Source organism: Scyliorhinus canicula, chromosome 4, assembly GCF_902713615.1.
Source record: "Scyliorhinus canicula chromosome 4, sScyCan1.1, whole genome shotgun sequence".
NCBI classification, from domain to species: Eukaryota; Metazoa; Chordata; class Chondrichthyes; order Carcharhiniformes; family Scyliorhinidae; genus Scyliorhinus; species Scyliorhinus canicula.
This window is the reverse complement of record NC_052149.1, coordinates 52,841,367-52,853,531: the sequence shown is the minus strand read 5'-3', so window position 1 is coordinate 52,853,531 and position 12,165 is coordinate 52,841,367. Positions and strand designations below refer to the sequence as shown.

Here is a 12,165-nt window from a genome sequence, read left to right as displayed (position 1 = left end):
GGCCTTTGCCTCCTTGGTAGCCCGGAGAAGGCTCTTGTTAATGTGGAGGGACGCGAAGCCCCCAAATGTAGAGACTTGGGTCAACGACATGGCGGGGTTTCTCCGTTTGGAGAAGATACAAGTTTGCCTTGCGAGGGTCCTTGCAGGGGTTCTCCAGGCAGTGGCATCCGTTCCTTGACTTTCTCACGGAACGTTAGGTGGAGGTCAGCAGCAGCAGCAACCGGGGGGTTGATTTATTTTCCTTTCTGAAAGGGGCGCTTGCCCTATTTTGTTTTGAGTTGGGTGTTAATCTGTTAAACTGTTTATTGTTTAGAGGGTTAAGTTGTTCTGTTTGGTTGGCATGTTGCCCTTTTTTCTTTGTATTATTTTCTTTTTTGGAGTGTTTTGTAAACTTATTGAAAAACTTTGAATAAATACATTTTTAAAAAAAGATTTACTTTGCTTGTCAAATTTCCTTGCACTAAACCTTCCACAAAAAGGTGAGATTTGAAGTTCTTTGCAAATGACATCAGTGCCTCCATTGTCGATCCACCCTTCATCAGAGCTTGGAACTTCTGCATCAAAGACCACCGTCCATGTTCTAAAATTAATAGACGTACATCTCTGCAAAGAGACAACACAACATAAAGTCTACTTAATGACACATATATTTCAAACTGTGTCTGTTGGGGTTTCCTCCCACAGTCCAAAAATGTGCAGGTTAGGAGGGGTTACAGGATAGGGCATGGGAGAGCTCCCAGGGAGGTGTCCTTTCAGAGGGCTGGTGCAGACTCAATGGGCCGAATGGCCTCCTGCACTGTAGGAATTCTATGTTTCTAAACATAGTATTCAAAATGAAAATTTCTGATATGATTACAACAGGTCCAGGATACTTCAGATGTTTCCTTCCTTTACTTTAAGCACTTGTGGACATGGTCATATGCTGGAGTACAATTTCACAATAGTAGTAGCTCCACAGTACCAAAGTCAAGTGGCAATTTTTCATAAATGAACCTCAGCTGAGTATCAATACAGTATCAAGACATAGACTTCTGGAGGTTGCACACAAGGCAGCTGTGGCTCAAAGTGTTATTTTGGGCATTTTATACCCATTGATGGGGTAGCTCCAGCGGAAAAGTGTTGTGGAAGGTGTAGAGGGAGAGGTTCTCTTCCAAGATTGGCATGTCTACTGATTACCAGATCAGGCAAAAAACATTTAAAGACCTGGCTAAGGGATTGGGGGAGACCTGTGACGCAGCAACAATTATGAGAATGGCGGAGGGGAAAGGGTCATCGCCAGTGGGAAAGCCCCAGATAGAGCAGTCGATGGCATTCATCAAAGACGAATTTCACCAGCAAACGAAGGAGATGCATGGCGACTGGTCAAAGGCGACTGAGGGAGGATCGATGGACCGGGTGGAGAAGTGCCTCGAAGTGCTTGGGGCGATGATATGGGAGGTGGAGATAGTCGTGTCCGACAGACCAATCAGATTGTGTCTTTGGAGGCGGAAGTGGGGGCCCTGGGAGATCTATGCAAGTCGCTGCGAGTGAAGGTGGAGGAGCAGAGAATAGGTACAGATGAGAGAATGTGTGAATTGCCAGCGGGTGTGGAAGGAACGAGTGCCACAAAGTATGCGTCAAGGATGCTGGCTGGGCTGGTGGAGGAGAAGTTGCTAGACAAGGCCCCAGAGGTGGACCGGGCCCACAGGTCCTTGCAGCAGAAGCAGAGAGCGAGGTAGCTGCCATGGGCAGTGATTGTCCAGTTGCACAGGTTCATGGAGAAGGAGAAGATTCTAAGGTAGGCCAGGGAGAAGTGAGACTGTAAATGGGAGGGGAATCGTGTCCAAATATACCAGACATTGGTATAGAGCTGGCGAAGACGCGTGCTGGATCCAACATGCCCACAGCTGTGGTGCAACAAAGGAACATTTGGTTTAGGGTGCTGTACCCAGCAAAACTTTGGGTTACATTCGACGGACAGGGGTACTACTTTGAGAAGCCAAAAGAGGCCAACGACTCTAAGGGACCATAAAGTGGGAGAGAACAGAGAGTTGGTGTGAGATGGAGGAGCTAAATCTGCAACAGTTGAATGTTATGGCTATTGTGTGTTGTGTGAGGGTGGGAATTTTTTTTTTCTATTGTATTATCAGGACCTGTACGTTTGTAGGGGATGACCCCCCCCCCCACTACTTTTTGTAGTGTTTTTCTTTTTGGGTAGGTGACTTTGAGTGTTTTGCCTTTATTTATGGGTAAAGTGGTGTGTAGTCGGCCCCATTAGCTGGAGTTGGCGACTAGGTGGATAATCAGGTGGGGTATGTGAGAATTGTGATTTTGAATCATGCACCACATTGGCTGGAGGTGAGGCTTAGCTCGGGGCAGACGCAGAAACCAGGATGGAGGCTAGATTCGGGTCTATTGGCAGATAAGGGATTTTGTGAAAATGTGAGGCTGGCAATTGGGGATTACATGAGAGTAATCAGAACGGGAAGGCGTCGGCAGCCACATTCTTGGAGATGTTGAAAGCTGTGGTTCGAGGGGACATTATCTCTTTCAATGCACATAGGGATGGCGGGAGGAGGAGAGGAGTATGGACAGTTTCTGAACGAGATAGTCGAGGTGGACAGGAGATACTCAGGTGCTCCCACTAAGGAGTTGTTGGCGAAGCAGAAGAGGTTGTGGGGCAGTTTGATAGGTTGACGACAGGAAAGGCAGTGGGCAGTTATGGACGACGAGAGGGATACAGTACGAGTACAGAAAGAAGGGAAGCCTTATGAGCCATCAGCTGCGGGGCAGGCAGCATCTAGGGAAATTTTAAGGATGCAGACAGAGAGTGGGGATGTGGTGTCAGAGCCTGGGAGGATAAAGGAGGTGTTCAGGAGTTATTATGAGAAGCTGCATAGGACCGGGTCGACGGGAGAGGAAGGGGGCTATAAGGCAGTTATTGGACGGGTTGGAGCTCCCAAGCTTGGAGGAAGAGAGGAGGTAGGCATTGGAGGAGCCACTGGGGTTGAGGGAGGTGATTGATAATAACAGAGGAATGCAGTCGGGGAAAGCCCCAGGACCAGACAGCTTCCCAGCGGAGTTTTATAAGGCATTTGTGGCAGAGTTGGTCTCATTTGTTGGGGATATCTAGTGACGCATTGGAGAAGGGGGGAGTTGCAGAGATGTTGACACAGGCGTCAATTACGCTAATCCCGAAGGGGAAGGGTCGGCTGGAGTATGGATCATACAGGTCCATTTAATTGTTGAATACAGATGTGAAATCACTGGCTACGCTGTTGGCGGTGAGGATGGAAGTGTGTGTGCCGGGGTGGTCCCTGAGAATCAAACGGAGTGTGTAAAGTGCAGGCAGCTCTCTAGCAATATCAGGAAGCTGTTAAATGTGGTTATGACTCGGTCAGGGGGAAGGTGTTGGAGGTAATTGTTTCTATGGATGCGGCGAAGACCTTCGATCGGGTGGTGTGGAGGTACATATTTGAAAATTTGGGTAGGTTTGGGTTTAGCACATCTTTTGTATGTATCCCCTGTGGCAAGTGCACGTACGAATGAGATGAGTTTACAAAGTTTTGCAGTTTACAAACCTTTCCCCGACTGCATTCCTCTGATATTATCACTCATCTCCCTCTGCTATTATGGACAGCACAAGTGATTATCACTATGGCTTCACAGCGCCAGGGTTCCAGGTTCGATTCCCTGCTGGGTCACTGTCTGTGTGGAGTCTGCACGTTCCCCCGTGTCTGCGTGGGTTTCCTCCGGGTGCTCCGGTTTTCTCCCACTGTCCAAAGACGTGCAGGTTAGGTGGATTGGCCATGATAAATTGCCCTTAGTGACCAAAAAAGGTCAGAGGGGTTATTGGGTTATGGGGATAGGGTGGAAGTGAGGGCTTAACTGGTTCTGTTCAGACTCGATGGGCCGAATGGCCTCCTTCTGCACTGTAAGATCTATGTTTTTCACTGCACAGGAGAATGGGACCGGGGTGTCCGTTGTCGCCACTACTGTTGAATGCCCCTTGGAGATGTTCCTTTGGGGGTCTGTGGAATGGTAGGGGTCTGTGACAGGAAGCAGGGAGCACCAGTCGTCATTATATGTGGACGACCTGTTGCTGTTTGTGTTGGATCCACTGGAGAGTACGAGTATGGGACTATCGGAGAGGTTTAGGCCTTCTCCGGGTATATCGGGAAGAGCGAGGCATTTCCGGCGAATGTTGCGGGCAGGGAGCCAATTTGGGGTTGCTGCCGTTCAAGGTAGCTAGGGAAAGTTTTAGGCATTGGAGATTCCGGTGACGAGGGAATGGGCTACAATGCACAGGTGGAATTTGACAATGTTAATGGAGGAGATTAGGGGAGATGTTAAGAGGTGGGATACTTTGCACCTAACATTAGCAGGGAAGGTGCAGGTGGTAAAGATGAATGTGCTGTGAAGGTTCCTATTTGTTTTCCAGTCCCTCTTAATCTTTCTCCCTAAAGCCTTCTTCCGGAAATTGAAGACAGTGATCTCGGAGTTCATGAGCAGCGAAGGTGCAGAGATTAAAGAGGGCTCTGTTACAGAGACAGAGACAAAAAGAGGGGTTGGCGCCACTGAACCTGCTGCACTATTATTGGGCAGCAAATGTGGAGGTGGTGAGCCAATGGTGCTAGGTTCGGCAGGGGTTGTGTTGTGGGTCAAGGTGGAGGAGGAGTCCTATGGGGCAGTGTTCTTCAAAGTCGGGGGCGCGACCCGCGGGTGGGTGTCGGGAGGGTCGCGGAGCCGTTGTCCGCGGCACTCCTGATCGGGCAGATTCCCGCGCAGCAGCCGTCTTTTCATAACGCCGGCTGCAAGCGACCACGAACATGTTTTTTAAAAAATTCGGCCACATTGCGCATGCACGCACAATGGTCGCTCACACATGCGCATTCCGCAAACATGTTAAAAAAATTTGGCCGCATTGTGCATTTGCGCACGATATTCGGTGCGCATGCGCGGCTGCTATATTTTTTAAAAAAACAGTTGCGGCTTTTTGTTTTACAAGTTCTGTAATGGTTTTTATTCATTTATTTCATTTCTTTTACTCATTTTATATATTTCTTTTTACAAGTTCTGTTGGGGGGGGGGGGGGGTTATTTGATAAAATTTTACAGGAAAAAAAATTCAGAACTTTGGACGGATGGAGACTCCATACTTTCCGACACCAGAAGGCTTCACCTTCATCCAACAGGTTCCATTGGAGGAGCGTGTATGAGGGCCAAAGGGACCCAAAACCATTTCCTCCATTTTTATCAGCAGCAAACAAGGTAAGAAAAAAATGGTGGGTCGCGCAGGTCGGCCGGCGTGGGTCGCGCAGGTCGGCCGGCGTGGGTCGCGCAGGTCGGCCGGCGTGGGTCGCGCAGGTCGGCCGGCGTGGGTCGCGCAGGTCGGCCGGCGTGGGTCGCGCAGGTCGGCCGGCGTGGGTCGCGCAGGTCGGCCGGCGTGGGTCGCGCAGGTCGGCTGGTTGGTAAAAATGGGTCCCCGGAAAAAAAGTTTGAAGAACACTGCTATGGAGGATCCAGTCTGAGGGCTATGGTGAGAGCTCTGCTGCCGTTATGACGGAGAAGTATAAGGGGGGCTCCAATCGATGGTCAGTGTGTGGAATCAGTTAAGGAGACACTAAGTTGGAGGGTAGGTCAGTGTTGACACCACTGTGTGGGAACCAAAGGTTCAAGACGGGTAGGATGGATAGGATGTATGGGAGTTGCGGGAGAGGTTTCTGTTACAGATGGGTAGCGAGTTTAAATAAAAGCAGCTGCGGGACTTTGTATGAAAAGAGTGGAGGGCATTTCTCAGGTTGCCAGACTACATTTAATTTGAGTAACCGCTGCTCCTGGTTGAGTTTGGGGGACGATAGGATTAGAGCGGGGGGGGGGGGGGGGGGAGTGGTGAGTATTAAGAACAAATGGGAGGAGAGGTTAGAGGGGAATAGGCTGAGGACTGTGGTGAGTGGCGATGAAGAGGGTGAATTAGACTTCCTCTTGCACAAGGATCAGCTTGATTCAGTTCAAGGTGGTGCGTAGGATACATATGACTCGGGCAAGAAGAGTGAGCTCTTCCAGGGGTTGGCCGAGGAGTGCGAGAAGTGTGGGCGGAGGCCAGCGAATCATGTGCATATGTTCTGGGATTGCGCGAAGCTGGAGAGATCTGCGAGGCAGAGTTTGGGATGCTAACTAAGAAAAGTGAGGTTGGAGGTCAGGCCGGATTCAATGGTCGCAGGTTTTGGGGTATCGTGCTGGAGCTTCTGGAGGGGAAGGGGCCGAAGCTGTGGCCTTCACCTCTAATTGCCTGATGAAGGATCCTGTTAAATTGGAAGTCAGATATGCATCCGGGGGCGGTGGCCTGGCTGGGGACTTGTACGACTTTCTCAGGTTGGAGAAGATTAAGTTTGAGTTGAGGAAGGGGTGAACGGAGGGTTTTGAGATGTGGTGGGGGTTGCTCAATACCCTGTTTGAGGAATTATTCGGCGTGTCGGGGGAGGGGGGGGGGGAGCGGTTGCGGTTTGTACGAACTATGGACTCTGATTTTGTGGAGAGCGCATTCTATTTGCTGCTGTTTCACACATGCTTGGAATAAAGTGCATTTAAAAAAAGGTTAGGCATGATGAAGAGGATTAGGATCATGAAAGTCAAACCCTCATTATTACCCATTGCACCCTTTTGTTTTACTTGTTCATGGGATGTCAGCATCACTGGCAAGGTTGATGCCCATCCCTAATTGTCCTAGAGAAGGTGGTGATGAGCTATCAGTCATGTTTTTTCGACAGCTCGGTAGCGCAAGTGGATAGCACTGTGGCTTCACAGCGCCAGGGTCCCAGGTTAGATTCCCCGCTGGGTCACTGTCTGTGTGGAGTCTGCACGTTCTCCCCGTGTCTGTGTGGGTTTCCTCTGGGTGCTCCAGTTTCCTCCCACAGTCCAAAGACGTGCAGGTTAGGTGAATTGGCCATGATAAATCACCCTTAGTGTCCAAAAAGGAGTGGTTATTGGGTTACGGGGATAGGGTGGAAGTGAGGGCTTAAGTGGGTCAGTGCAGACTCGATGGGCCGAATGTCCTCCTACTGCACCGTATGTTCTATATAGTGTAGGTACACCAGGTGTCATTAGGCAGGGAGTTTGAGGAATTTGACCCAGTGATATTGAAGAAACAATGGTATAGTTCCAAGTCAGAATGGGGTACGACTTGGAGAGGAACAAGTGGTGGTAGACCCGTGCATCTGCTATCTTTATCATTTTAGGTGATTAAGAAGGTGTTGTCGAAGGAGGCTGAGCAAGTTGCTGCATGGCCCATACTGCTACCACAGTACACCAGTGGTGGGGGGATTTAATGTTTTATGGCGAACTGCTGATTAAGTAGGCTACTGTGTCCTGAATGTTTTTAGAGCTGCACTCTTCCAGGCAAATGGACAGTATCCCAGCAGACTGGTGCCTGAAGGCTGTATTGGACCTGGGAAGCAGCAGATAAGTGACTGAAAAATGGCTGATTTTGTTTTAGCAAACACTTGAGTGATACCTGCAGTTTCCCAATGTGACCACCAACTTTATTCAGAATAATGCAATGATCTGAAACTATTTGCCCAACACTTAGTTATGACATAAGCGGCAGATCTACACCTATTTATTGGGTGGCATAAGTGATTTTGCAGGCTGAAACAGTGAAAGCAACCAATCAAGTTATCAAATAAAAGAAATTAAATTAAATTAAATTGACAAAAAAGTCAAAGGTGCCTCTTGTCTAAGTTCATATACTGACCCAGTGTTGATAAAATGGTCCTGAATTCTTTACTTACTTTCCCAGTTTTTCAGGTTTGATTAGAATATTGTAGTAACTTTTTTTTAATTGTTCCACAATCATCCCAAATACTTCTGGGGTAGTTGTAAACTCCGCCAGATGATCAATGATAAGTGTAAACAGAAGCTGGAGAAAAACAAAAGTTGTTTAAATGTTTCAAATTTAAAATTTAGCACAACACACATCAACTGAATACTGGAAAGACAACCTATCAACATGTGTTATTGCTATTGGGCAGCACAGTGGCAAAGTAGTTAGCACTACTGCCTCGCGGCATCGAGGACCCGTTTTCAAAATCAGCCCTGGGTCACTGTCCGTGTGGAGTTTGCACATTCTCCCCGTGTCTGCCTGGGTTTCACCCCCACAACCCAAAGATGTGCAGGATAGGTGGATTGGCCACACTAAATTGCATCTTAATTGGAAAAATAAAAAAATATTAAAGTTATTACGATAAACTGCTTTTCATCATTTGCATATTAAAGTGAAGGTTATTCAGAAAACATCTTTCCCATAGATGTAATTTTTCAGAACACTTCCTTCTTTACCCAAAGCCAGAAAGCACACAATACTCTATTCCGTTTCTTTCTCTTATGGGAAGATACTCATCCAACTTCAGTCCAGGAGCTTACAAATTGCGTCAGCGAAGATCAAGGCTCCAAACTCTGAAAGACCATACGCCAAATAAATGAACAAAGAACAATACAGCACAGGAACAGGCCCTTTGGCCCTCCACGCCTGCACCGACCACATGTCCTACCTAGACCAAAGCCTATATCCTCTATACCCGGTCTGTTCATGTGTCTATCCAGATAAGTCTTAAAAGGTCGCTAACGTATCAGCCTCAACCACCTCACTTGGCAATGCATTCCAAGCCACACCACCCTCTGTAAAAAAAACAAACTTCCCCCGCACATCACCACTGAACCTACCTACCCCCTTACACCCCCCCCCCCCCCCCCCCCCACCGGTAGATGGATTCGTAGACCAGAAGTGGTCTAAAAAGAAAGGAAGTTGGAGATTGCTGGGCTTGTGCCTGCGACACAGGTGAAGATGGCGGAAGTACAGGGACTGGCCCGCCCTCGCAATGATCGATGGAGCAGCTGGTGGGCTTCCCGAACAAGTTGTTCATCCAGCAGAGGAAGGAGAATTTGGAGGACCTGGCTAGGGTGGTGCACCCGATAAAGGTGGGGATTGACCGCCTGGAGATGAGGCTGGAGGCCCAGAGCCAAGTGATCCAGAAGGTGAAGGGGGCAGTGGGGGGGACACGAGGAGCAGCTTTCCTCGATGGCAGAGGAGATGGGGATGATGCAGGATCGTCAGGGGCGGTTGCAAGAGAAAGTGGAGGACCTGGAGAACCGGTCTCACAGGCAAAATCTGAGGATCGTGGGACTGCCACAGAGCAGCGAGGGAGCGAACGCTGCTGGGAGAAGGGGCATTTGTTCGGCACTTGAAAGTGGACCAGGCACTCAGAGCGCTGAGGAAGCAGCAGGGGAATGAGCTGCCAAGGGCGATGGTGGTGCACCTGCACCAGTTCCTGAACAAGGAACAGATCCTGAGGTGGGCCATGCAGATGAGGCGCTGCACCTGGGAGGGCAATGAGCTGCGTGTGTACCAGGACCTGGGTCAGAGCTGACCAAGACGAGAGCGAGCTTCAACAGGGTGAAGGCAGCCCTCTTTAAGAAGGGGGTGACATTTGGCATGCTGTACCAGGCGCGCCTGTGGGTGACCTAGAAGGATCACAAGCTAAACTTTGGGTCGCCGGAGGAGGCAATGGAATTTGTCTGGAACAATGGAATGGCAGGAGGAGGACACTGAAGTTTTGAGATGTTTGCTTTCTGTTCTGGGTTGTTTTTTTATGGTGTTTGGGATAATTGCTCGGTGTTTGTTCTTGGTGGGGGATGTTCTTTTATTTGTGTTGGGTGGGTGTTAAGTTTGCACTGGGATAATGTTTGAATGGGGGGGGGGTGGTAGAAGAGAAGAGAAGAGAAAATCAGTGGGTAGTAGGATACCAGGCGCCATGGGCGGGGGCCAACAGGCTAGCTGGGTGGGCTAGTTCACGGAAGCACAGTCGGGGTGAGCAGGTGGTCAGTGTGTTGATGGGGGTGGGGGCTGTTATTTTGGGGTGGGGGTGTGGGGAAACTGCTTACAGGGGAAGGTCGATGACAGTGGGACTGTGGGTGCCCGAGGGTGGGCCTGAGGAGGTGCGGGTTGAAGGCCAGCTCAGGAGGGGCTATGGTTGATCGGTGACTATAGGAAGGATGTGATTGCACTGGAGAAGGTCCAGAGGAGATTCATCAGGATGTTGCCTGGGATGAAGCATCTGAGACAGCTGCTATTCTTAATTGAAGAGTAGTTAATAAGGGAGCATAACTTGAAGATGAGGGGCAGGAGGGGTTTTAGAGGGATTTGAGGAAAATGTTTTTCTACCCAGGGGGCGATAGGAGTCTGGATTGCACTACCTGGAAGGGTAGTAGAGGAAGGAAACTTCACAACTTTTAAAAAGTTTGTGGACGAGCACATGAAACGAATTTTCAAGGCCAAGGGCCAAGTGCTGGAAAGTGGGATTAGGGCAGATTTAATGTAGTTTTGTCAGTGACGACACAATGGATCGAAGGGACTCTTCCTCATTACATGACTCTATGAGATGGTTGTTTTTAAGACTGCAAGGGTTGTTCAGCAAACAGTGAGGAGGATACAAATTGCCTGCAACATGACACAGATAGGCAAGGAGAATGGGCAGACAAGTGACAGTTTGAATTTAATATAGAGAAGTGCGTGGTGGTGCATATTGGAAGACGAGATGGAAAGAGGCAATATAGATAAGTCTGAAGAGTGTGCAGGAACAGAGGAACCTGGAGTGCAAGTATGTCAATCTTTGAATGGGACAGGATATATTGAGAGAGTGCTTAGCAAAGAATATGGGATCTTGGCTTTATAAATAGAGGAAGGGAAGCCATGCTAAACCTTAAAAAAGGTCGGAGTAGGCCCCAACCAGGGTTTACAGCCAGTTTTTGTCAACATACTTTAGGAAAGATGTGAAGATCCTTGAGAGGTGCAAAAGAGATTTAGTAGAAAGTTTGGTATAATGGATTTTAATTAAAGGTTGGAATAGCTGGGCTTGTTCTCCTTGCAGCAAAAACAATTTAGGGGAGATCTGTTGGAGGTGTATAAGATTACGACAAACCAAGATTAGCTGATGATACAAGGACCATGGAACGCAATTTTAAGATTTTAGGCAGGAGATGCAAGGGGAATGGGAGGAAGTTTTTTTTTTTTACACAGCACATGGTAATAATCTGGAACTTCTCGCCCATGAAGGTAGTAGATGCAGAAATAATTCATAACTTGAGAAGGAAACTGTACAGGCACTTGAAGGAAATAAACTTGCAGGGCTAAAGGACCAAGCAAGGGAGTTGGACTAACCAGAATGCTGCATGGAGTCTCGGAATGGACTTGATGGGCCAAGTGGCCTCCTTCTGTATTGTAAATGACTATGACTCCATAAAGTTAGCTAACACAAAATACTCAAAATTATCAAGAACAACCAGCATGGTAGTTAAACGCATGTCATTCTTGAATGAGGGTCCCATTCAAATTAATTTTATTTAATGTGAATGATAGATGTGATATATACAAATTTTCAGAAAAGACTCACTGCATAAGAAAGTTGCAAGAAAAATTCAAGTTTATTAAAAAATGTAACAATATGGATAAAAAATGTTAATGGCAGACAAAGATTTAGAGCAAATTGGGAGTATTAATTGGACTGGAGTAAGGTTTTGAGTTATTAATATTGGGTCCATTTTTATTCTCTGTATGAAGAGATTACATCATTTTGGGCACAAAGTGCACCATCTCAAAATTTGGCAATGACATTAAAAAAACAAAATGTTAATTCATCAGTTTTCTCTACAGAGGCCTTTGACCTGTTGTGTTTCAGATTCTTTGTTTTCATTTCAGATTTATATTATCTGTGTTTTTTGCTATTTATTTGCAAACATGAAGGATTTGATGAACAGAGGAAGACTGTAAAAGACTTCAGGAATACACCGACAGGTTCACGGAATAGGCAAGCATGTGGTGGATTCAATTTGTTGCAGAAAAGAGCACGGAGATACATTTTCAGAGGAAAAATAGTAAACATGAATATATACTCAAAGAGAAGACATTGAGGGGTATGAATAGAGTTCAAATACATAATTCCCTGAAAGGAAAAGTTCGAAAAATGTTAGCAGCATTTTAGGTGTTATAAAAGTGGAAAATAAAGTTAAGGGAAAAAAAGAAGTTATGACTGATTTATAGAAAAGATTGATTAAGCAAGAACATTTTGTGCAGCTTTGGGCAACCAATTATAGACAGGAAATTAAAGCTATAGAATCATAGAATTTACAGTGC

The 12,165-nt window shown here is 47.3% G+C and overlaps 1 protein-coding gene across 1 annotated transcript in view; it reads right to left on the bottom strand.

Annotated features, from left to right (window-relative positions):
- Positions 1-12,165, bottom strand: part of LOC119964582 (nardilysin-like) — a 133,730-nt gene that overhangs the window by 42,528 nt on the left and 79,037 nt on the right. The window contains 2 exon segments of the mRNA XM_038794258.1: positions 438-603; positions 7,769-7,896. Coding sequence (XP_038650186.1) covers positions 438-603; positions 7,769-7,896 — 294 coding nt within the window.